The sequence below is a fragment of the Carassius gibelio genome, chromosome B7 (assembly GCF_023724105.1).
Source record: "Carassius gibelio isolate Cgi1373 ecotype wild population from Czech Republic chromosome B7, carGib1.2-hapl.c, whole genome shotgun sequence".
Lineage (NCBI taxonomy): Eukaryota > Metazoa > Chordata > Actinopteri > Cypriniformes > Cyprinidae > Carassius > Carassius gibelio.
Window position 1 is genome coordinate 30833301 of NC_068402.1, and position 26268 is coordinate 30859568.

The 26268-nt window shown below is 37.7% G+C and overlaps 1 protein-coding gene and 1 long non-coding RNA gene across 3 annotated transcripts in view; one reads left to right on the plus strand and one right to left on the minus strand.

Moving 5' to 3' along the window:
• Nucleotides 1-19021, minus strand: part of acsf3 (acyl-CoA synthetase family member 3) — a 40207-nt gene extending 21186 nt beyond the window's left edge. The window contains exons 1-6 of one of the 2 annotated variants that reach the window (XM_052562094.1): nt 18961-19021; nt 17253-18001; nt 14046-14201; nt 6178-6332; nt 5707-5852; nt 752-849 (exon numbers count right to left, since the gene is read on the minus strand). In XM_052562094.1, coding sequence (XP_052418054.1) covers nt 752-849; nt 5707-5852; nt 6178-6332; nt 14046-14201; nt 17253-17954 — 1257 coding nt within the window. In that variant the 5' untranslated portion in view covers nt 17955-18001; nt 18961-19021. Of the gene's footprint in view, nt 1-751; nt 850-5706; nt 5853-6177; nt 6333-14045; nt 14202-17252; nt 18002-18827; nt 18849-18960 lie in introns of those variants that run through there. The other variant, XM_052562095.1, reaches the window with a different exon arrangement.
• Nucleotides 19021-25506, plus strand: LOC127962507 (uncharacterized). Its single transcript, XR_008154596.1, has 3 exons — nt 19021-19112; nt 19359-19438; nt 24695-25506. It is a non-coding gene; the product is annotated as an uncharacterized LOC127962507 (long non-coding RNA).
• Nucleotides 25507-26268: the final 762 nt, after the last annotated feature.

Consider the following 26268-nt stretch of genomic DNA (forward strand, 5'->3'; position numbering starts at 1 on the left):
TTCTTATCAGCCAGTTTGACAGATGTACAACCTTTTTTTTTTACAACTCTGTTTGTACTCTATATTTATTTTATTAAATGTAATGTAATGTAAAATCTTTACATTAAATAATGTAACACAATTAATGTGACATTGCTATCGCAACAATATCTGCAATAAATGTCTTTCCTGAATATTTACTTTCCTTTTTTTTTTTTTTTTGACCTGCTGTATTGCTATAAAAAAAGACACCAGAAACTGCACAGTTGTGGTCTGCTCTCATGTTTTTCTCTCCAAATCGACTCTTTACCATTTTTTTCTTTCCACAGTGCCTTTTTTCACTTCTAATCCCTATCAGCAGGGTTTACTAAAATATTTAAAAGGTGAAATATACATTCATAAATGAAAAAATTAAATGAAGCAAAGCACTTTGACATGCATAAATATCCAAGTACTCCATGACAAAACATTTTAGAGTCACACAACATACGTATAGGTTACATAATATAGACATATACTATACAGTTATATTTAACATAATTTAAACGTTAATATTTAACATATCCACAATATTGCTGCTGAAAGACCCACCTAAGCTTTTAGTTTTTAATTCTCTGGTGATATTAACTTTTAAAACTTTTTTTTATATCAGTTGCTCATTGTTTACGGTTTAATGGAATTTATACCCATAATTCGTGTCATGGGGTTTAGGAAAAAGGTGGATAGGAATACTTATTTTCTATAGTTAAAAACAGAGCACTCCTATAGGTACCTGGGTTCCTTTGCTGTTGCCCTCAGCGATGATAGCGTTGGTGAAGTTTGTCATCATGATACGCACTTCCACTCCTGGCAAAGGCACTCCAACCGCACCTGGAAAAACACACACAGGAAATTATTAAATACAAATAAAATTTATTTCATTTTCGTGTCTTATATGCAGTAAAACTATTGGTCCTTATTGTAATGTAAAGCAAAAAGGATATAGCAATTCCTAAAAGAGGTAATGGTAAACTTTTATTTAATTACTGAACTGATTTCTAGTTGATTTTAATTAGGTTTGGAGAAGCTGCAAATTGAGTTTGATTCAATGGAACCAAACACGAGAGATGTGAATAAACCCTTAAACTCTTCTAGCAAAGCCTTCACTATGAAAATTCAACTTCCAGCATCTCAAACACAGTAGTGTTTGGAGGAAAAATGTCAGCCTACTGTAAAACTGGATCAATCTGTCTAAAAAAAATAAATTCTGCCTGCACTGTAAAGCTGTAGCAGAGACATACAGAGCTGAAGAGATGTCTTACTCCTATATACACACACGTTATGTGAAATCTGACCATTAGGGGTTTGAGTGTGAATACAGATGAGATGGGGGCTGATTTGAGGTCTATGCACGGTGTCCACTGGGATATGATTGCGTGCAAGTATATACTGGAATGTGGTTGTCCCTGTAGCAGCATTCCTGTCACAAAATGAGAAAAGGACACAATAGCTCCCAGACTGCTTAAAGAAGCCATTAACAAGCCTCCAGTCCCTCTGCCCATCACAAGCCCTCATTAAAACAGAGGACACACACAAACACACACAAACACACACACACACTCATGTTTTATTCAAAGCTTTTCGCACAGCATTCCACACGGAGCCACCATAGGGAGTGGCAGCACCCGCTAGTACAACACGCAAAGAAAAATAACTTATGCGCATTACTGCTATTGGCACAATTAGATTTGTTTTTTTCTGAATGGCTTGTTTAACTAGATTTCAATATTTTCTTGAAAATGTCAGTGGTGTTCGCCTGTACTAAATTCAAAGCTATAAGGTTCTGAGTGGTTGCTAGGGCACTGATGTATTCTTTATGGATCACATCCTAAGTATGAAAAAATACCAGTAGAATGTACAGTAGTAGCTGAACTTCCCTTATTTATTACCACTTGTTAAATAGTTTATTTATTCTTGACAATTTATGCATTTCCTTTAATGTCGCCATACACATTTATTTAAATGACTCGTTTACTCCAGTCGCACAATTTCACTTCTTTATGTAACTTAATTTTGTAACATTTCTCATTGTATTCAGCTATGGAAAGCTTTGGTAATACACATGCAGTTTCTGTCACGCCAATAAAGCACACCAAAATTAAACTGCAAACAGACAGAAAGAGAGTGCAGAAAGGGAGCCATGGTAAGAAAATCGAGTAAGAGACAGACGGAAGTTTAAAAAATGTGTAAAAATCTATATAAAGCTTTAGAAATAACATCTATTTCTAAAAACAAGAACTCTTGCTTGTGTTTTAATGAGAGCTGAAAAATTATGTTCCTGCCATATCGTTATTTTGTGACTTCATGATACAATTACTACATAAAGATATTAACAAGAAATTTAATTAATTATTCAGTACATTTAATTAAGATGTGTCACTCTTCTGTTAGAAGATATAGACCTTCACTGAGTTGAATAGCTGGCTTATGGGTGCCACAAGGTGATATGCACAATGTTTATTCCATAGCTGATATAATCCATTTTTATAATTAACATTTGCAATAGGTCTTAAAACATTACCATTTAATTCAACTAGAACAATGCCTCATCTAGTCTATGAGTTTTTGAGCGCTTTTTCAAAATTGGTAAAATCAAGAATCACATTATTTCCTGAACTGGCTGAAAAGAAAACCCAAACCATTTCTTCAAGAGACTTTTTAATCTCAGTCTGGAGCTTTACAGCATCAGAATTCTGTTCAACAAAGATCCAACTGGTTCATACTGCCACACACATTAGATCAAACTCATCATAATTCATAGGCATCTCCTCTGGTGATCACAGTCAACCCTGTGACTGATATTGATCGACTTCAACCTACTTTTGAATTAGACAGCCTCACACAGGCGTCTCGTGGGGCCGAGCAGGAAATGTTAACAGTCGCAAATTCCTCTTAATCATCACCTCCGAGCCTTAACTTCAGACCATTTTTCCTCTGAACTCTTCACTTATTATACAAGAGAGCACAAAAGCTGCCTCTGACAGCCACGTTAGCACCTTCACTCACAAAAACGTGTCGAAAGGCGAACAAAACAATCCTCAGACACCCAGAGCAATGCAAGAAACTGCACTGAAAGAGCTTTGATACTGACACTAAAAGGAGACGTGGAAGTTGACGGGAGCAGTTTGATCAGTGCTACATCACTCAGAAAGACCCACGGAGAGCTTCTCAGAAGATAATCACACGTAAACAACAAAACGCAGACGAAAGAAAGACAAACAAACTACTTCAGAGCCGAGGTCGATCTGTGACAACCTGCCATCGCAAAACTGTCTGAGAAAAAAAACAAAATAAAAAACAAAAAAAAGAGAAAATGATGAAACATTAGGGTTGAACATCAGTAGAAGAAAAAGTAACAAAGCCGAGATGATTAGAAAGATTTAAACTAGCACTATTTCAGAGTCTGGCAGAAGGAAGAGGTATATAATTCTAAACAAATGAAAAAAATATTTCACAATATTACTGTTTTTTCTGTATTTTTGATCAAATAAATGCAGGCTTGATGAGCAGAAGAAACTTCTTTCAAAAGCATTAAAAATAGTAATATACACACACATACATAAACACATAAACACATACAGTACTGTGCAAAAGTCTCGGCCACTAGTATTTTCACAAACAAAAAATGGTTTTAAAGTCAGTAATTTCTATCTTTTGCAGTAGTGTGTCAGTAGTAAATATCAGTTTACATTTCCAGACATTATTTTTGCTGTTAATTGTAATAATCCAGTGAGATTTTTGTTTGCACAAGGAGTCTGACAGCAACCAGTGCTCTACACAGAGACCTGATCTCACCATCATCAGTCTGTCTGGAAAAACATGAAGAAACAGAACACACTGAGACAGACTCAATCCAGATGAACAGGGGCAATGTCTCAAAGAAACTTCAAGAAAAAGTTAGAAAAATCTGCAAAGCTACCTGAAAAACAATGCGCAAGTGCACCTAGGACAACAGGTTTTTTTTTAAAGAGCCACACAGATGGGAAATCAAAAATTACCTGTATTACAGTGTATGATGTAGCTGTCCATCAGTGTAAACAATGTGCAAAGTAATTAAACCAAAAAGTACACGATTTATAAAGTTATTGGCTTCTAAAGTAAGGAGTCGACTCTGAATTGCTGAAACGAGTCGTTATAGATTTCAAATCTTTTGCCCATCTCTATGTACGTCACTAGAACACTTTGCATAATAATCTCCGCCTACCGTCTTGAGAGAAACGGCACTCTGACCTGCCCCACCCCCCCACACACAGACGCTCTGGTTGGTGTGAGAGCATCATGTCGAGGAGACAGTGTGTTTTTAATTGTAAAGGCAAGTTTGTTTTATTTTCACTGCCAAAGAATGAAGATCAGAAGAACCAATGGCTAAAATTCATTTTTACCACAATACCAGAGCAGTACAACAAATCCCTTTTGTTGTGTTCACAACATTTCACTGATGACTGCTTTTCTAATATCGGTTCAAGTTCAAGTTCAAAGTGTTTGGCCATAAAAGAGGGTTCATTACCAACTTTATTTAGACCAACGAGCATCTCCGAATCACAACGCGAAGTATGATTATGAAGTTATGTGTTTATTTTCTCCCGAGCGTCTTATCAGTACGTGTGCTGTCTGCAGCCTTTCTCTGTGCTGATCATCATGTACAAACACGTCATTAAAATGAAGTGTAACTCCGTGAATACTCAACGAAGAGACTTGAGAGAGATATCTATAGAAAGCTTGACATGTCTACTTTAAAACTAAACAAGTGCTGCTAACAGATATTCTGTGATAAAGTAATCCATATGAAAACAACGCGATGTCCGTTTTTCACGTCTCCCTTCATTATATCTAATGTGACGCCCGCGAGCTGAGCGCGATATTCAGATTCAAACTGAAGCGTGCGGTTTGAATACACCCACACAGAAGAAAAAGCAGCCAGACTTAAGGAGAGGAATAATACATAATTCACCCCAAACAGATGCTAACGCATTGTTTACCGTGAAGTTGTGTGCGGAACAACCAATCAAAACTGACTATGTCAGTTGACCAATCAGAACACAGTATGCTACCGAAAGGTGGGGTTTAAGGAAACTGAATCATTTGAACAGCTTCGCGCGAACCGTTTGGGGATCTCTGAGAATTGAGGTAATTTTAAAATGATATTTTGACAAAATGACAATGTTTTTTAACCTTGGATGGATTTAAACCTATTGTACAGGACTTATAAAAAGTGATAGGAAGCTTAGAATTTTCATCTTACTGGCTCTTTAAATACTAGTGGCCTAAGACTTTTGCACAGTACTGCACACACACACACACACATATATACATATACATACATATATATACATATACATTATATATATATATATATATATATATATATATATATATATATATATATATATATATATATATATATATATATATACACTTTTTCTTTATTTCAAGAACTAGAGCAGTCTCAATATCAGATTTTTACTATCGTGGCCAAAAGTATTTTGAAATAATATTGCATAGTTCTTACATTGCTAAATGTAAAGCCATAAAATATTAATATGGGATCTTCTTCAAAAAAGCTTTCAGAATCTTTAACTGAATCTCTGTATTGGTGACGAAATTGGTATTACATTGTTAACTTCTGTTAATTGCACACATTTTGCTTTTATTGTTGTTGGTAGTCACATCTATGAAGTGTTGCAGTACCAGGTACACGTGGGCCCTTAAGTGGATTTGACAGTGCCATGCCAATCTCAGTCATGCCGTAGCGCTCCAGCAGCACATGACCTGTGATCTCTGCCCAACGCTCCAGGACAGGCTGTGGAAGAGCAGCAGAACCAGACACCATCAACCTGAGAGAAAGAGAAAGAGAAAAAAAAAAAGAAAGGTCCATTATTTCATTTTCCACACTTTTTTTAAGTTTGAAATTATGCATTGGTTGTTTTCTTCAAAAAGTCTTTTTTTTCGCCATTTGACCCTGAGGTAAAGTACACAGAAGCTTACGCGTCTGAGCCAAATAAAGGTTTGAAGGCTTCTCTTTGATGTAGGTTTACTGAAGAATAAAAGAGAATTTTGAGGGAGATGCTCTGGCTGGTTGCATCTGAAGACAGAAGCTGCGAGTCAGGATTCTAGCTAAATTACTGTGGTGTTTTAAAAGAGAAAGAGAGAGGATCGTACCTTATTCTCTCTTTGCACACAGCTCTGATGAAGTCTTGGACTCGAGGTTGAGTGAAGTGTTGGTCATAATATTCAGTGAGTTTAGAGTAGATGGTGGGAACTGCCATAAATACATTCACCATGGGGGACTTTGAACTGATCAACTGCTCCCAAACCTGAAACACAGCAAAACCAAACAGAAAACAAATCAGCATTCAAGTATTATCAACCGAATGTGTAACTGAACAGTTTAACATAACAGGAAATGCATTCGCCAAATTTGCTAATAATAAATAAAACAGTGTGTTTTAATACTGTAGATGTGTACTGATCTAAATGTTGGCAAATTCATTAACCAATAATTATTTTTGTTTTAGCATGGCATGTTTTACTATTATAAAGTTGGGCTGGTAGCATCAGCAGTGATAATGTGACTTCAGTATCTGGTGGCAAAAATAATCTCTCTCTATTAGAAGACTCTTAAAAAGACACTGACCACAATTTTCTTTTTCTTTCATAACATATACAGATATACATATTACGTTTTAAATAGCTGATATGCACAAAAATATAGGATTATTTATGTTATCTACAGTTAATTCAGGCTACAACAATTATTACTATTATCACAAAGAATGATAATTATTATAACTGAGTGAAATGTAAAAATCAATTAAAAAAATATCCTATTGGTCAAAATGAAAAATAAATAAATAAATAAAGATTAGACTGCAGGATGTTGCCAGCTGCTACTGAGATGAATGGGAATACTAAAATATATTTTCTGCAGCTTTTACGGACCCCCTTAGTTCACAGTAGGTGAAATCCGACATCAAAACACTGAAACGTAGAATAGAAAAATATACTTGTATAACCCAAAAATTTTGAATTGGATTTAATAAATCAAAAATAAACAACCCTGATATTATTTGCTTCCAGTATCGACCTAATCAAACCGTTACAATTAATTACAGAAACAAAACCCACTACAGATACTGATTAAGTCACTGATTGTGCATCCCTAGTGTTATTTGTCTTGGTGACTGTACAAGCTTGGGGGGGAAAGGTTGTCGACTGGAGGAATGTTGTTAAAAAAGGAAAAAAGCAAGTATAGATTTGTAAAGGTCAGTGTGATTCACAGCAGAAGAGAAACAGTTCAGATTCCCTGTAGAGCTACTATTGAGGTCAGAGTGAAGAGTGCACTGTGCAGGACACACTGGGCTTCTACAGCGTTTCTCTGCGTTTGATGAATGTGTTGTGTGAAGCATAGTGAAGGACGGCAGACCCAGTCCCCGCCACACACACCCAGACTCATCCCAGTCTGTCAGACGGAAACAGATGCATGCAGACAAGCGGCATAACTGCCGATATAAACACACTTCTCATGCAGGCACACAAATCAATTACACAGCATCTAATTCTCTCATTTCATTCACATACTTTCATTGTCCGACATACAAACACATGAGAATGAAAGGCTGTACAATGGATGATCAAACATAAACGTGTACGATACACACATTAAAGTTACAATATAATAATTCTGTCTTTTTCATCTCGCACAGGCACAAACACAGTCTCGCAGTTGGGCGGCACGGCCGGCTGCACCTTTAGAACACAGTGGGAGAAACGCATGAATTAATTGAAGGTGAACGACAGATTCTCCTTGGCTCTGTCCCCCCTGGGAGGCACACATCTCCCCCCCGCCCTCTCTTTCTCTCTCCATTTCATTATTTCCTGCTTCAGTACCTCCATGCTCTTATCATTCCTGCTGTCTCGCACTCTCTCCATCAACCCCCCGCCCCCCCCCCCCCCCAAACACACACACACACACACACACACACACACAGAGTGACACTTCTTTTATCATCAAAAACCCATCTCTCATCACCACACCTCCTCCTCTCCACTCTGGTACCCAAGTTGCTCTAGTTTCTCTTTTCATTTCATTAGCCCCCCAACACAGAATTGCATGAATTTGTTTGTAATTCCATACTGTTTATTTCAAAGTACACTATGCATGTGTGTAAACTTGTCATGCGCAGGCTGCTCATCAAATTCACATAAAATCTGGCACAATTTGTCTGGAGACATTCCTGACAATAAGCGATCAAAATAAATTTACCTTGTCAAATTGTTTCGCAGTCTTCAGCCAATTAATTTTTTTGGCTGAAGAAAAAACATAAAATACCCAAAGTTTCTGAAACTTGAACAAATGAATTAAATAAAGCTGCAAGTAGCAATAAATAAATAAAGAGGAGGAGTGCAACTTTTAGCTGTTCATTCATCAGACTGAAAATGAAAGGTCAAGTCAAGTACTTTGCATTGTGGGACTGAAGGTCAAGTCATAGACTGTGGAACAGCACATTTTGGGAGGTGCAGTAAGCGTTCCTTTCAAATTACAGATGCTCCTATTGCAATTTTCTTAGCCGATTCTGATGATATTTTTTTCTGTAAGTGTGACCTGCCGATACTGATTTTAGAACTATAATTGAAAGCATATACAAACAAAAATATACTCTTTTTTTTCATACAAAAAATTATTTACGTAATAAAATAGAATTAAACATTGCAATTTCTCCCAATCTGTAACAGATGTTCTCTCGTTTCAACAACTGCCCACTATGTTTATAAATGGGCATTTTCCATATACATGTACACCGGAGAATTGCAAATGCATAAATAGTTATAAGATTAATATGAACACAAACCACCAGTAGGTGGCAGCAAATTACTTTTAATGAGCGAGTCATTTAGTCATTCATTCAATGATTCATTCAAACAGCCGATTCCTTTAGTTGTGTATTGTGTTCTTTGTTCCTGGCAGATCATGTGGAAAATCAACTGTTAAAATACGAATAAACAAACACAAGGTTTCCAGCTTTTATGAATTTTTAAATTCAGAAATAAGATAAGGTAAGACATACATGAATTTACTTGTCCTTTTATTATAGACTTTAGTTTACAGATTAACCTATGTTCACAGAATTTCTTAATGGCAAGTGAAATTAATGAAAAGTGACATTCAAGAGAGCGTTATCTTGGGGGGAAAAACATACTATATAGCATATATACTTATAAGATTTTTTATCCTTCTAAAATTTTGGATCACTTTTTCTAAAGGTGTCTGCTTAAAGGTTTTTGTCAGTGTTAAAGTCAATGTTTGAAAGTACACTCGCATAAAGATGTTTTGGAGCGAACACTGAAAGCTACCAAACTCCAATTTTAATATAATGGGGGTTTTAACGCTGTTTTTCTTTCAAAGCAAGTGTATATGCAAAACTGTACACTATCACACACTGAAATCCAATAATGAGCAACATACATGTAGAAAACACCCGCCCTGCACCATCTCATGATGGATAACCTTTTACATCCCATCATTAATAATGGTAGAGTCTGACTGCAGGCTGTCTAATGCATTCATACCACAATAAATTCATCTACACACACGTTTTGCTCCCACCCGAACTGAGATGAGCGCTCATCACTCAAATAACTCCAAGCCAAAGTAATGGTGGCTCAAATATCGATTTTTCCGCTTCATTAAAAATTACTGAACCGCATGTTGTAAATAATAAAACCCTTGTGGTGAAGAAAGCGTTTGATCCCTCGAAGAAGGCGTTTGTTTTTTAATATGTGCGTTCAAGCCAAGGTCATATCTGTGGAAAACCGAGAATGTAACTTTCTTGTTGTCCCAAACGTCTTTTTCTCTGTTGTGTCCTCTCCAGACCTTTCTTGTCAATCAGATCCTTGACTCCCATTAAATTCTCCTGGACCTTAAAGCCCTTCCGCTTGCTTGCTCACTGCCGTAAGCCCCCACCCTTTACAAAACGTGGATCATTCCTCAATGTCACACCATCCATTGATCTGCTTCTAAAGCCTTTACTGAGAGTTGGCGTGGCCAGATACAAAGCTACACTGGGCAATCCATCACGCAAACTCTGCACTCGCTGTGACAGTTTAGGCTGTCTTTTACGCACACACATACACACAGAGGTTTGAGCCAGAACCTGTCAGTTCCTGAGCTCTGGTATTGGTGCCTGCAGCGCTGGCACACAGCAACACGACTACAATTAGCGCATCCCTCTGACAAGTACCCGATAAGGGTGATCAGCAGCCTCCTCCACCCTGCTACACACGACTTCATTGTGCAGGTCTCATGAGTTCCTCCCCAGGGGAGCCGGGCAGACGCCCTCCACTCACTGACGCTTGCAGCACAACTTCTGCAATGTTGCCCTAAGAAAGTTCTGCTGTGAGTGCAAAAATAGAACAAATAAAATCGCTTGGTGGAATTATTTACAACTTAATATCTACGTATTGCATCCGTGTCATGCTGTGAGTCACCACAGACACTTTTGACTCCTTCCATTGTTTGCAAAAACAAACGGAAAACACATTTATAGTAATGTACAGTAATTGAAGCCTATCCAACAAGAAAGCTGAATGGTTTAAAGCACAGTTGTGAAGCTTGTCAATAAAGGGATAATGTTGTCATTAATCACTTACCCCCATGTTACTCCAAACACGTAAGAGCTTCGTTCGCCATCGGAACACAATTTTAGATATTTTGGATGAAAACTAGGAGGGAGGCTGTCACATTCACTGCCCAGTAAAATACACTGTATGAGAGACTTCGTCAGAATGGTCGTTCTGCCATCAGTGGTTCAACCGTAACGTTATGAAGTGACGAGAATACTTTTTGTACACGAATTTCATCTCCTATGTCTCTCCACATCACCTTAGCGCCATTTTGGAGAATATGAGGCAGCATATGCTCTTCTGTGTCAGCCGCGTTACAAGCATATCTTTTTGTGCATGCATTTCTGCTTTGATTTGAAAGAAAACAGTGTATCCTTGTGTCGCATACTCATACTTTTCTGGATTTTGACAGTGTAATTTACTTGACAGTGAATGTGACAGCCTTCCTCCCGGTTTTTATCCAAAGTATTTTAAGCTGTGTTCTTTAGATGAACAAAGCTTGGTACGCGTTTTGAAGAACAAGGGGGTAAGTGATTAATGACAAAAATTTCCTTTTGGGGTGGAGTATACTGTACCTTTAAGTTAAAAAAGACTTTTAGAATTGTATTCCTTTTTTTTTCTTTTTTTGGCAAAACTGTCTAAACCTTTCTTTTGAGGTGGGATTGCTACACTTGTTCGGTGTACTTTGGCCATGTACTGGAAGCCTTATGTAATATAAAAATGCCACTGCTCAAATTTTTTATCTGATAAGTAAAATATGTGCATAAACTATGATCGAAACATGAAATCATGTGACTATATGCAGTAGAACAGCACAACTGGACTAACCAGCGAACCGATCTCATTGCACAGCATCTGAAATATTGTTTTGGTCATTCTGAAATGCCTGAGTCAAAGTCAGTCATCAAAGTTGTTCGGTATAATTATCTCCAGAACTATCTATTTCAACTGCATTTCCAAACAGCAGGCACCTGCCTCCGAAAGCAAGATAACATGACCACATGCTTTGTTTGCTCGATATGAGGCACAATTAAATAAGAAAAAAGACCCAGAGAGGCTTCTCCTATTGCAGCAAATTACCTTCTTTTTAGTGATATTTGGCACCAGTTTATATTTTGTATTTTTTTGCAATCTTATTTGCAAATGTTATATGCAAAATTCCATGTTTGCGCAAAAGTAAAATTTGCAGCTTATGATGGAAACATAGCTAATTAAAGCTGCGGTAGGGAACTTTTGACGCTCTAGCGGTTAATAAACAGAACTGCTTGCGTCTTGCGGAAGAACATCGTAGCTGGAACTACTTCTCTCTGTTTATGTCTATGAAGAATCACAACGGTACTGGGTTACTCCGCCGCGGTACCCCCGAAGCAATCTAAAATAGTCCGAATATAAACACTTATTATAAGTGCACCCTAGTGATTCAGGACAGGCTAAAAACACGGTTTGGAAAATGGATTCATGGTGGACTCGCTTATTATATAAATTTTTCTACATTTTGAACACAAACAAAGTTACGGACCGCAGCTCTGATTGGTTGTTTTTTACCGGGAGCGGATGGCTTTCTGCAAATGGCAATAGGACCACTGGGAGGAGCCAGAGGAGCTTGATTTTTTTCACAGATTATCTGTCTCATATTCTACTGTCAGGACATAATGACAGGTTTAATAAATATGTAAAAAATATTTTTTTACAAAAGTTCCCTACAGCACCTTTAATGACACTCTGGCATTACACATCTTTATATATTATATTACATATTCCTTAATTGACTTTGCTTTTTCTCAGCATTTCACATTTTTCCTCTCAACATTGAAACAACAGTTTATATAAGGCTCTGACACCCCCATTGTTTCACACTGTTGGGTTTTATAACACGAGGTAAACAGCAGTGCTAACCCCACTTTTAAATTACAAGTGTAAAAAGTAGCTTTACCTTGGGTTTAGAACAATGATAACCCAGGGTTAAGCGAAGGGTTAATGACTAAAACAGTTTGTAGAACCCTTCAATACAGTTGGTAAATATTTTTTATATGGTGGGGTGGAGGGGACTAGACAAAAATGGTTGCAGAAATCTAATCTTTCATGATATCTTCTTCAGATTTGAATTTCTGATTTCTGATTTCATATATTTTTTATATCAAATAAAAAAAAATTCAGTGTGGTAAAATTCTTTTCAAGGCACTTCGGTGCCTATAACTTTTATTTATATTTTTGAGCATTATAAACTCTGGTTGATAAAAGAATTAAAGCTCAAAGGGTCTTCTTTACAAAAAACACCAAAATTATGTGTGTAACACACTGAAGTAAGGAACTGTTACGATTTTACGTTAGGTAGGACACTTTCAGCTGTAAGTCAGCTGAGGGGGTCTGGTTAACAGGTTAAAAGGCCCCTAAGTGTACTGTATTACTATGAACTATTACAGTGTATTCTGTGTCCAAAAGTGTCCAAAAAGATGAGTGCAAATCAAAAGTATGTTACAAATGTGAAAAATATAAATCAAGTAGTAAATGACCCAGAATATTTATTTATACTTTTTCTATCATTACTGGATTCATTAGTAATAATTTTTGGTCATGATGGTTACCATCTGTAAAAACTGCAATATTTCAGACTGTACTACATTAATAAGATGCTATGCATGCAGCTACAATATATACAAGTATTTGTATATATAAAATTTATACAAATAAAAGTATGAGCGTCATTAGGGAACCAAATATCAAACCAAATGGCATCTGTAAACAAATTATGTATGACTTTTCTCAGAACAAACTGAGAATACTAATACTTTTCCCAAGCGACTTTTTGCCAACCAGCCAATTTTTAACAGACATATGAAGTTCAGTCAGTTCACAATGGTGTTCTAACAGAACAGATGTAGTCTATCACACTAAGTTCCACTAATGTTTGACAACTAGTGTCACAATACTTTTTGTCTTCATTTTGAAGATCATTAATAGTGTATAATTTAAAAGTTTGGTCACAATTTATAATAAGTGGCCTTAACTACTTTGTAGTAACATTAACTGCCCGCAAGTCTATGGATTCACTGTGTAACTGCATGTTGTTCTTGAGCTAATTTATGTTGTATTTTAATGAGTAAAGACAGGGTTAGGTTTTGGACAATAGGGCTTAAACTTAGGTTTTGGGGTAAGGGTTTGGTTGTAGTTGAAGGTCAAGTTAACAGTGTAACTACAAATATTAATTAAATATATTTAAAATGCAATTAAATAGCACCAACAGGTAAAATTATATTGTATCAAACAAGATGTGCCCCTTGATTTCTCATTCAATGATTTTTAATCACTTTTTAGTCTGGCTTTTAAGTCAGCAGATTTAGGATCTATACTATGTTATGTTATATGAAGAAACTGTGGTAATTATGTGGTTAGTGCGGTTACTGTACCTTCTGAGCACTGAACTCTGGCAGCATGATGCAGGTAGCACCCACCCAGAGTGGGCACATCAGTTTATTCACGATGCCATGCACATGGTGAAGGGGCAGCGTGTGCAAGATGACATCATCTTTAGTCCATCCCCACTCTGACACCAAACCCTGAACCTACAAGACAAGAAAAAGAGATTTTGACCTACAGATACATGTGAGTGTTTTTATTGTCCACGTGTTTGAAGCATGGGACAATCACACTAGGTACACAGAAACAGGCCAAAGCCATTGTGCTTTACATCTACAATGTGAATTAGTATTAACCCTTGAATTAAAATGGACTGAATGATGCTCACAAGCAACACTTCAGTTCTCATTGTGCTGTGGCATGAACATGTTTATTTACCACGTGCAGCTGGGCTGGTGCATGCATGCACAATCACACAGTCCTGAATTAGGTTGAAACGTTTACACTCGAGCCCAGTGCCCTATTGCTTTGGGTGTTATTCATCAGGTTATCTTTGTATTACAGATTGATCACCAAAAAAAAAAAAAAAACTTAGATTACTTTTCTTTCCAAATTTCTCTGATATCTATGGACTAGAGGTGCTCGATAAATAACGTCCGATAATTAATGCGTATCTAGTCAGTAAAGCCGGTTCTCTAATCAGCGGTAAATTCCATCAGGTGCGTGATTTCACATAGAGCAGCTGTTACTACACAGAGCCGTTATTAACTGAGAAGATGCGCAAATCCTATGTGAATCTATGTGAAATCACGCACCTGATGCGCATTAATTATCGGACGATATTTATTGTGCACCCCTACTATGGACAGTACTGTTTTCAATTAATAAATTAAAACATTATTTTCATTAATTACTATTACAACTATTAGTTTAAAATGAAAAATTATCTTTGAATTGGTAAACATACTCCAGTCATTCCTCATTTCACAAGTTCACCCTTACATCTAATCTGAAAGCGAATAGTAGGCATATTTTGGCGTGCTGTCCTGGGGGAGGGGTCCAGGCCCGGAGCATAGCCCGAACCCAAATAACTCCCCCTATACCTAATTTGGGATAAATAGATTAGAAGTGAGGAATTGGGGTGGAGGAGGGATGCCGAAAAACTGTCTGGGACAGGAGGTAGGAAGACTGGATATATATACGCTTGTGTGCTAGTTAAGATGATTAGCTAAACGAGATGCACCTGTGCCAAATTGGATGATTATCTGATCGTGCTCCTCCCGAACTTTGTTAATAAAACCACATATGCACACAAACAAAACAATGCAGTTCACCACAATTGTAAATGTTACAAAAAACACTTTTAGAGATGTACACATACTCTATAACAGGGAAGGATTTGAAAACCACATTAATCAATTACATATATTTGTATATAACAAAATTAAAAAACAAAACTATAAAAATCTATCTTAAAGAGTTTAAAAGTAGACTAAGCAGCACTGTGCCTAACAGTGGGGAGTAGTGAGAATGATAAACAGTTGACCAGTGGCAGCTCTGTCCAGTCTTTGTGAAACACAGGAACTTGAGCTTGTCCAAAGAGGCTACCCCTTGATTGAGAGTGAGCTAATTTTCCACCCTGTTGGAAATGCAGGTCAATTTTTGCCGGTAAAAAAATCCCACTGCCTTGAGTGGCCCATGGAATTAAACAATCCGAATGATTATTTAGAGAGGCGAAGTGGAACAAAAGTAAAACAACGTAAAGACATCAGGGGTGGCAGGGGTTCTCATTCCACAGCTACAGTTCTCATCAAACCAAATTCAGCTTCTGTTATTCATCTCAAACTAAAAGAGTTGTCGGCTAAATAATCCTAATGTAACAATTCTTCCAAAATCAGAGTAGGTGAAACTCCTGATCTTCTCATTTGATTACATTGTGCCATGAATATATCATGTATATATCTAATGTTGTGCAGCATGATTTTTGAGTAGATTATATTATTGGAAGAAATTAAAAAAGCCATTATAGGCTTTGCATTACACTTATGTTGAGACACATTAATCTTTAAGATTAAATTTTTGTAATCATTCACTCAGCTTCATATCAATCCAAACCAGAAACTTTCTTTCTTCTGTGGAACACAAAAGAAGGTCATTTAAATAATGTTAAGAAAAATATTGGTGACGGCGCCAATAACGTAGAGGGCATATACTTTGCACTTCGGGTCTTCGGAGTTTGTGTCCCGTCTCGCAGACCTTTCCCAATCCTGTCCCCCACTCTCTCTTTCCCACTTCGCTTCCTGTCTACAATGCTGTCCTATCATTAATATAAGGCAAAAATGCCAAAAATAAATCTTTACAAAAGAAAGAAAGAAATAGACAGAAAGACAAGACAGAGGCTTCCTACTGACTTCCATTATGTGTTTTGCCCATAAAATATGAAATACAAGTTTTGGAACAACATGAGGGTGACTAAATAATGACAGAATCTCATTTTTGGATGCACCCAAATCTGTTTAAGGGTTTTTAATGTTTTATTGTAGGCATGCTGTGAAGCAGGATGTCTAAAACACCCTCAACGCTGGATAAATAAATAATGAATAAATGAGTTAATGAATTAATGAATAAATAACTATGTTATATTGAATGTTTACAGAGGTTTAACCACCTTTTTATCTTTTTTTTGTTGTTGTAAATAACAGAGCCAAATCAGGCATGTAACAGTAAAGTTTGGCCTTGATATGGCTATTTTATAGATTTAATATGATTTTTATTTATTTATTTATTTTTAGCAAGGGAAAATCTAAACAGCATCAAAAGTGGCTCATCCAATCTGATTTTACATAATATAAAAAAATAAAATAATATAAATAAAATAATTTAATAATCAAGTTTTTGCTAAAACAGAACATGTTCATCTTCATTTAAGTTTTATAAAAAAAATTTAAGATTTAAGGTTGATACAATTTTCATGTGTCTTATTTGTGAGAATACATGTGTGTTTGTATCTGTATATACATATATACACATATACCGTACATATACATTTACACACACACACACACACACACACATACATATATACATATATATATATATATATATATATATATATATATATATATATATATATATATAGATAGATAGATAGATAGATAGATAGATAGATAGATAGATAGACACACACACACACACACGCACGCGCACACACACACACACACACACACACACACACACACACACACACACTCATTTACCATGGCCTGCAGGCTGGTGTGAGTGTGAAGCACTCCTTTTGGTCTGCCTGTGGTGCCGCTGGTGTAGATGAGCATGGCTGGCCTCTCTGCCCAGTCTGAGATGTTCTCCTCTGGCAGCATCTGTGTGTCCTCAGACTGTAGAGTATCTAGGCTAGACGTGGTGGGAAGCTGTAGGCAGGGCAGCCCTAGTTTCTGGGCCAAGGGCTCAAGGGTATCCACGAAAGGTTGTCCGGCTACCAGCAGCGAGCTCTGGGAGTCTGAGATGACATATTCCAGCTCACTTGGAGGATGCTTCCTGTAGAGGGGCACAGCTATGCCGCCACACATCCAGGCCGCCCACTGCGCCACAGTGTAGGATGCGTCATTGGCACACAAGAATGAGATACGCTTGCCCTGCAGGTCTCCTGATTGACAGGTGAGTGCTTTAGTAATGAGCCCCGCCAGGCTTTTGCTGTTTTTGTAGAGGGAGCGGTAGGTGTGGCTCCCGCTGTGATCCGTAATGGCCACATTGTCTCCATACGCAGAAGCTCTGGAGAAAACAGGAGCAACTCTTCCTACAGCTGATGAGATTTTAAGGTAGGATGATGCGAATGTTCTCTGCTCAACATTTCCCAGCAGCCACTTCAGGACTCTTCTGCCTCCTTTACAGTGAGACCAACCTGAAGAGCAGCTCCAGATGGATACGGTGTGTAAGGACAACATAGTGTAAGATTGAACAGCAGCTGCCCACAGTCTGTCATCTGTCTAAGCTTGGGAATATAAAATAAAACAAAAGTATTTATTAATATTGATATACACTGTATAATTAAAAAAAATTAAAAATACCCAGTTTTTCAATAAGACAATTAAAATGCATTGTTTACGACATAAGTCTCAAACATTAAAGATTTTTACCCGTCAGCATTTTCGCTGAACTTTTCATAAATACAATAGCTACTTTATTATTTTTTTTTTTATTATTAAACTTACGGTAGTTTTCTTCATTAAAGTTTGTAAAAACAAGTACAATAAAGGTCGCATTTTTTCTGAACCATTACTGAATTTATGTTTGTTTTTATCCTGTTCTGATTGATGCTTCCAAATTACAAGAATTAATTCTGCAGACTTTCAAATATCCCTTTTTCAGTGTGTGTTCACTGCTGTGTGTGTGTGTGTGTGTCTGTGAACTTTGGATGGGTTAAATGCAGGCACCATACTTGGCTGAATGTCATGTCACTTGTCACTTTCTTAGGTGGTCAAATCCTTAAACAAAACACACACAGTATATGCATGTACTTATTAATAGAATGCAAAGATTCCGCCACTATTTATAGTTTTTATTTATTTATTTATTTATGGGGGTGTCAGAAATCCCAAGCCTCATAATACAAATACTATTTTTTGTTTTGTTTTTGTAATTCATTGAGACTGATGCTAATTTTTTTTTTCCAAAATCTTTCTTAGAGAAATTCCTGTAATTTTTTAACAACTGAATTTACGATGCTGTTTTCTGAGACCCGAACATAATAAAAGGCAATATTAAAACAACAGTTCAATTCAAGTAGTCTCCATACAATGTTATCCTACATTTCTTACATTTCTAAAGACGGCCTTTTGTGGACAGCTCGAAAGGTTAGTGTTTATATCATTTTCTGAGCTCGCTATGCATAAAATCTTAACAGAAATATAAGACCTTCCTGAACCAGGAATGCAGAATAATGTTTCTTACCGAAAGTCATACTGGATGCAGTGCGCCGTTAAAATTCATCCGTGTGAAAATCGAAGCAAAGCGGAACCTTTATTTACCACGCTCTTGACTTGTTTTTATACAGTCTATGCTTGGAACCTTTTCTTGTGTGTTATCAAATTGCTTTGCATTTTGTAAGCCACAACAATATCTTTAGATTTTATTTTAGCTTTTTACTTAGGTGTGATTATAAATAAGGGAAAATACTTTAACTACATTATCTTCGTTGTCAAAATAGACATGACGTAGGCTATATATTGTTTTAGTGATATGGATGTCATCAGTTAAAAATGTTAGCGTTAGCTTTCATGTAATATTTAGATATATTAGAAATGATAACAATACAATGCAATTACAAAAATACAGTCTCTTTTTTTCAGAAAAAGTCAACCACTTGATACACATAGAAAACAATAGTATGAAAATAGGATGAGGCAGACAGACAGATGGACTGAAATTGGTGAGTATTGACATCTAAGCATGTATTTTGCCATCACAGTGTTCTCACCCAAGCTTCATCATGCCAACTGGTTTTGGCATCAGCTCACAGCACGGGCACACTTAGCCACCAGCTGGCAGTCGCGGGCCTCAAATAAGAATTGTTCAGACATGGCACTCATTCAAAAAGTTCTCACTTCCCTAAACCCCTCCGTGGTAAATAGGGATGGCATGTTCCTGCAAACTGAAAGCTTTGTCTGAGATTCTCCCCTCCAGTTTGAGAAGTAGTATCGTCAACGAAGGATCCATTCACCACCACAGAAAGAGCTGGAAGCGAGAACACAGTCCTTAAGGCTTCAAATGCCTTAAACAGATAATTGATTATTGGCGCTTTGTATTGCACGTGAGGTAGGTGTTTTGACGGACGTCCTTCTTCTTTCGTGAGGAATTCAATGATTTTCTTTTTAACGGAATCAGGCTTGGATCCCAGCATGCTCTTGGTATGAATTTTGAAATTCCAGCTGCTCTTCAAACATATTCGCTCATCAACAATCTGATTGGTTTGGCAAGAAGACCGAAGGGTGACCGGCTAGCAGAAGACAACCTGGTGAGCATATATTTGACGCGTAGCTACAATGGCTGTCCGCCACCCCGGTATCTTCTCAGTCACGGTGTTAGCAGGTAACACGTCCGGCAGTGGGCGCCAGCTCCCCATTTGGTTGGCCCAGAATTCGCTGAAAACTGTAGGAGAAGAGAGACGCCCCCTATTTTTTGAGAGATTTGGAGAGTGAGTGGGGAACAGAAATCAAGGGGTGTTCCAAAAACATGTGTCAGGTTGGCACCAGATGAGAATGCCTTGGCAAGCTCCTCACTCTCCCCCTCTTGCCCCTCTTAGAACACATGGCACGTTGACGGCGGCATCTGGCTGCACTGACTCTCAGCAGCTGTGCTTTGTCTATGCCAGTTGGGATGTTTGGCACTGCCACTTCATCAACTACCTGTGGCTTCTCCTGGGCGCGGAGCGGGCGATGAATTATTTGGTGCTGCAGCTGCAAACTTGATTTCTTTCCAAGAGATACAGTTGTGTAAACACATGCTAGACTCATGGCACACAAACAAATACTTTGCATACTTGGACAATTTGTATACAGGAGGACAAGTCTGCATCTGGGCTTACTTTGTTCAATGTTGACCTCTAGTCTTGGGAGGAAGTTCACAACATTATCACATGGAAAACTTTGTACTCTATTATATAGGTAACTTCAGGAAACAGTTTTTGGCACTTCTTTGTCAACATGCCATGAAAGAGTGGGAAGAAACCTTTTTCTTGTATTACTTAAAAAGCTTCAAGGAATTTGTTGACAATAATATATGAAAGAAAGACCCTTTACTGGATTATTCCATATGAGTTCCCCAAGGTTCTCTGCTGGGCCCGGTTATGTTCCATGTTTATTCTGTAACATTTGTTATATTGAGTATGAAATACAGAATTTATTGTGTCGAGCTTAACTAATGCTGCTCTCCATCTGTGCCAAAATGTGTGGTTTACACTGGACTGATACTTTAAACATGTAACGTAAGGTCTTCCCATGTATGATTTGGTAGGATTTTCCCCATGACTGTGGTTCGACACATATCAGCGGTTTAAAGCAGCTACAGTACAAGCCTTCCTTATTTGGAAAGCATCATTTGGTATCTCCAGGGCTAACTGTCATGTTCTTTAAATTTTGCAAAAGTTGCAAAACCTCCAGAGGATCTAAGACATCACAGCCTTTTAATAAAACAACAAACTCTGCTCCATTTAAGCGGGACAGGGACGGTGTACTTACATCAGAGTGGAGCAGCTAAGGCAACATCAAGCAGCACTTTTGACAAAAAAACATGCCAGGCTTTGTTTTTAAGTGAAGTAGATATCCCTTATGTTCTAAGCCCTGACATCCATAGAGCCACGCGACCTAGATTGGATTAAATATTCTTTACAGGTTTTGTTTTTAGGTATTTTTCAATGGAGACAGATTATATCTGTCAAGATTCAAAGACAGCAGTTCTCTTTTTTGTTCAGCTTTTGGTGACCCACTGGGAGTTTGGCTCCATCTGTGCCAGCCTGACCCAGTTTAGCCCACGGCCACGTCCAACTGTTCCATGTCCCGAGCATATGTGCAGTTGCAGGGGGATAAGCGATCCTCCACGCGGGACAGGGAAAAGTATGCTGCAGACATGACACTGGACCTGACTCTAGTCTACTCTCTTCCCAGAGCATATGTCAGGAACAGGGCTGGCCTTCAGGACTCATACACTGGAGTTATTCTGCTATGATAACAGTGAAACTGTGCTGGCATGGTTTGATATTTTGGTTCTTTGGGTATATGAGCTTTGGAGGCAATTGTGTTATTGTGGATTACAAGTGCATGTTAATTTGAAAGAGAGAGAGGGACAGAGTAACACTAACCATAAATAACACAATAAATCAACAGCAATATTCATTTTTTAATAGCATTTTATGGGGTAGTCCCTCAATGAAATCACATTAGTCTAAAATCTTGCACCTTAAAACTGTACAGTGAACATTAAATATATTTTGATTGGCTGCAATTGAGTCACATTGCGATCCAGATTAGTTTTTGGTGTGGAAAGATGAAATGTTAATTGCACTAGAAGCATGTCTCACTGTGTCTGTTTAGGGCACTGTGTGAAAATAATAATGTACATTATATATCAATCTTGTTTACTCTTATTTTGTCAGGAGTGTAATTTAAAGCCAAAATTAAGCCCAAACCTAGACCATGAACAAGGCCCTGTGATCTGAGTATTATATAGAATTATCTTTTTTTTCTATCTCTTTTTTATTTCATTAATCACAAACCTGAAGATATACATGAAAACTGATTGACACAAAACAGTTTTTAATTCCTGATGGGCTCAGGTCCTGTAGCAGACGTCTAACATTATTTGCATTAGCCAGCCCATACAGAGAGGAAGGAGCAGGGCTTCCCAAATAATCATGGCAATGGAAGTGGAAGCTGGCACTGTTGGCAGCCAAGCAGATGTGTGGACAGTATCGGTGCCCAAAGCTTGTGCCCACTGGGAGCAGAGTGTGAGATGCACATATGGGGCTCCATGCTGGTGTTCAGCTGATGCAGCAAGATAGCATTACAGAAACAGCTCTCACTGCTCACTTGATTTCAATACAGGTTTAAAGAAAAGACATTTCAGTACTTTGAAACACATTTACTAACCAAAATATGAGTGGTGCCTGCCTGTGCAAAACTGCTGCTGCTGCAATCCTAGGGTATTGCAGAGTGATTCTTACTATGCAGTTGCAATTATTTTCTTTGCTAACCCCTTAAATATTGTTTTCCAAGCTCCAAGTCTTTGCTTAAAGGGGGGGTGAAATGCTATTTCATGCATACTGAGTTTTTTACACTGTTAAAGAGTTGGATTCCCATGCTAAACATGGACAAAGTTTCAAAAATTAATTTGTACGTTTGAAGGAGTATTTTTGGAACAAAAATACTCCTTCCGGTTTGTCACAAGTTTCGGAAAGTTTTTTTCGAGTATGGCTCTGTGTGACGTTAAATGGAGCGGAATTTCCTTATATGGGTCCTGAGGGCACTTCTGCCGGAAGAGTGCGCGCTCCCGTATAGCAGAGCACTGAGAGGCTGAGCAGAGCGAGATCAGAGCGAGAGTGTCGCGAAATGTCACAGAAGTGTGTTTTTGGTTGCCAGGGCAAGACAACCCTGCACAGATTACCAAAAAAAAAAACAGCATTAAGGGACCAGTGGATGGAGTTTATTTTTACAGAGCATCAACGGAGTTGTGCAAGTGTTTGTGTTTGTTCCCTGCATTTCGAAGATGCTTGTTTTACAAACAAGGCCCAGTTTGACGCCGGGTTTGCACATCGTTTATTTTTCTTAAGGATAATGCAGTCCCAATGAAAAAGGGTCACGATCGTGTGTTGGAACCGCAGGCGGTGAGTAAAACTGCTTCAAATATCTCTGTTGTTAACTTAGCTATTGGTGCGTAAGCACATCAAGTAAACAACATGCGATGTTGTCATCAAACTGCACTTTCCCACATGTACAGCTTAAAAAAATAAAATAAAAAAAGACGACATAAAGTGGAACTTAGTCATTTTCCAAAACCGCTAAGCAAATATATACAGTTTTAGTACATACCACATAGAGACGTCATTTGCTGATGCTGCTCTTGTTAAATTTCAGCCTCTGGATCTGTCACAGCTTCCAGACGCTCTCAACACAAAAGCCTACTCGCGCTCGTGATTCTTTAGCTCCGCCCACACGTCACGCCTCCAGCCTGTCGTGTTTTTCCGGGAAAAATCGGTACAGACTATCTTTCTCTTATGAATATAATAAAACTAAACACTTTTTGGAGTTATGAAGGATGCAGTACTACTCTATAGGTACTCAAGATTAACAGGATATTGAGTGAAAACGAGCATTTCACCCCCCCTTTAAGTAGCTGTTTTCACAATGTGTCCCATTGCACGTTTGATTCCAGCCTCCTTGCTCTGTCCCCTTGGTTTCTTTGCTCAGAGGACTGAGTTCTGACACATTTATATCATCCATGTTAATACCACTGTATGTTCTAGCAGCAGCTGTTTACCACTGCCACTAGTTAACGCCTCATGATGAAATGCAAAGGCAATTTGTTTTGGAGACTTGCAACTGTTACAGTAACACTATTATTACAGTATGGTCAGGAGTGTGCAAAGATGCAAATTATTTGTTATCAACAGGGGTTCACTTCTGTGATTTATAACAGATTATGTTCATATCGACTGGAATAAGTAACAGAGTTCACATAAACTGTACCAGACCAGCTGGACTTGATACTGGAGCACATCTGAAAAACTTTACAGGTCAACACCAAAAGTTCTAGTTTGAAAGTCTCTGGTGGTCCAACCGCTTAGAAACATTATATGATATTTATTTTCAATAAACCACATAACTTGAGGAGTAATGTCTGTATGAAAAAATGGTGTGAGGAAAATTATATTTTGTGCTGAAGTTTAAGGATCTGACCTAAGTATAAAGAACCTCAGACGGAGCCACTAATCAGAGTCATCAGTCTTCACAAATGTCTGTTTTCCTATGGACTGATGATTGAAATACAGATTGGGCTGTTTGCTCTGCCTTGCAGTGGTATTTCACAGTCAGTCTCTGCTGGCCATTACCGTCCTCATGGCACTCTAGTTTACTGATAGTCTCCCTCTAATGAGTTATTGATCCACTCTGTTTTCTCTTTGCTTTCTTTCAAGGCAACAGAAATGACTGCACAGGAGAGACAATCAGGGCTTTCCCAATCCAACTTCCAGGCAGCATGTCCTCTTTAGACCTGAACTAGTTCTGCAGGTCACCCCCAAAAAAGCTGCTGGAGGTTTGTTTGGAAATGTTTCAAGGACAGTGTTTAGGGGGTGTTTGTGCACTTCACTTAGTAATCAGATGTTCATACTTCATTTGCATTTGGAGAGAGATGGCAGAACACAGGGAAATCTGATCCCGGCACCACATGCCAAGCTTGTGCATGAAAATCAATGCACAGTCACTACACTGTAGATTTGGCTGCCATCTTTTCATGGCTAACATGTGTCACTGATCAGAGGTGATTTTATTCACAACCAATCAAATAGCATGTGGTTAAAGAAGGTGGCTGATTAAAACATAATTCTCAGTGAGTTTCCAGAGTTCTTGACTAATTTTATGGATTAAATAAATGAATAAATGACTTTTTAGTAATTTAGTACTTTTCTATTTTTTGTTGTTGAAAGATTGTTAGCATTGTCACCCAAAAAAGAAAAAAGCCACTTCAAAGGGGAAACATGTAAGATTACAAACGTGTTTTTCTTTTCTTTGGAATTCAATTCAATGATATCATAAAATGCGTACGACAAAATCAGGAACTTGTAAAAAACGTTTCATGTGCACGTTAGATTCTCTGTGGAACTGTGGTAAAGTGAAAACTGTAATTGGTTGATTTGGTGTTTTATTCCGAAAGTGCTTCCAGATATATTGTGCCTTTGTGTTGTTTGGATTTCTCTATTATTAAAGATTTATAGTTATCATGATCAAATCTCGTTACCTTTTTTTTTTTTTTTTGCCAGAATAATATGCAGTGTTGACCATACTTAATGCTAATAGTCAAAAGTCTTACTCTGTGAGATGAATGTTGCATTTACTTCTGTTAACTTCTACAGCAGGTTCTTATTTCCTCTTCTCTAACCTTCTCGCAGCCACTTCTGTCTTTCCTTTCCTCTGATTCTCTCCGTCTCTCTTTGTGTGAGACTGTCACACCACTGTGTTGAGAGACAGCACCATATGTTGTCTAGCCTCTCTGGGAGGGCGGCCCAGCTTTGCCGTAGAGATGATGCTGTGACTGCATGTGGCTGAGGGCAAACTTTGAATAGGAGATAAGCTAGAAAAAATGAAAGAAATCTTCATCTTTTTTTCATTTTCCTTGGGTTTTTGTGTTTTTGTCTCAGGATTTGCACTTTCTTTAGCATTTGCTTCTTGCACATTGGTGACTAGCTTGATAACAGACTTTAAAAGACTCTGTTGTTCTGTTTATGATTCATTTGTTAAATGGATTTAGTGATGTCCTCATGAATATAAAATGTGAGTGGTAGATATAGCTCGAGTACCTCTTCCAACTAATGCAGATTTTTGTTAGCTTGTTTTTATCAGGACAAGCATACAAATCTTCTATTTGCACAAAAAAATAAAAAATAAATAAATTGGTGAGCAAGCCAGTAAACCCTAGACATAGTTTTTATAAAAAGGTAATTTATTAAACTTAAAACCAATCACAAAGAGATAAAAAAAAATTCAAAAGCTA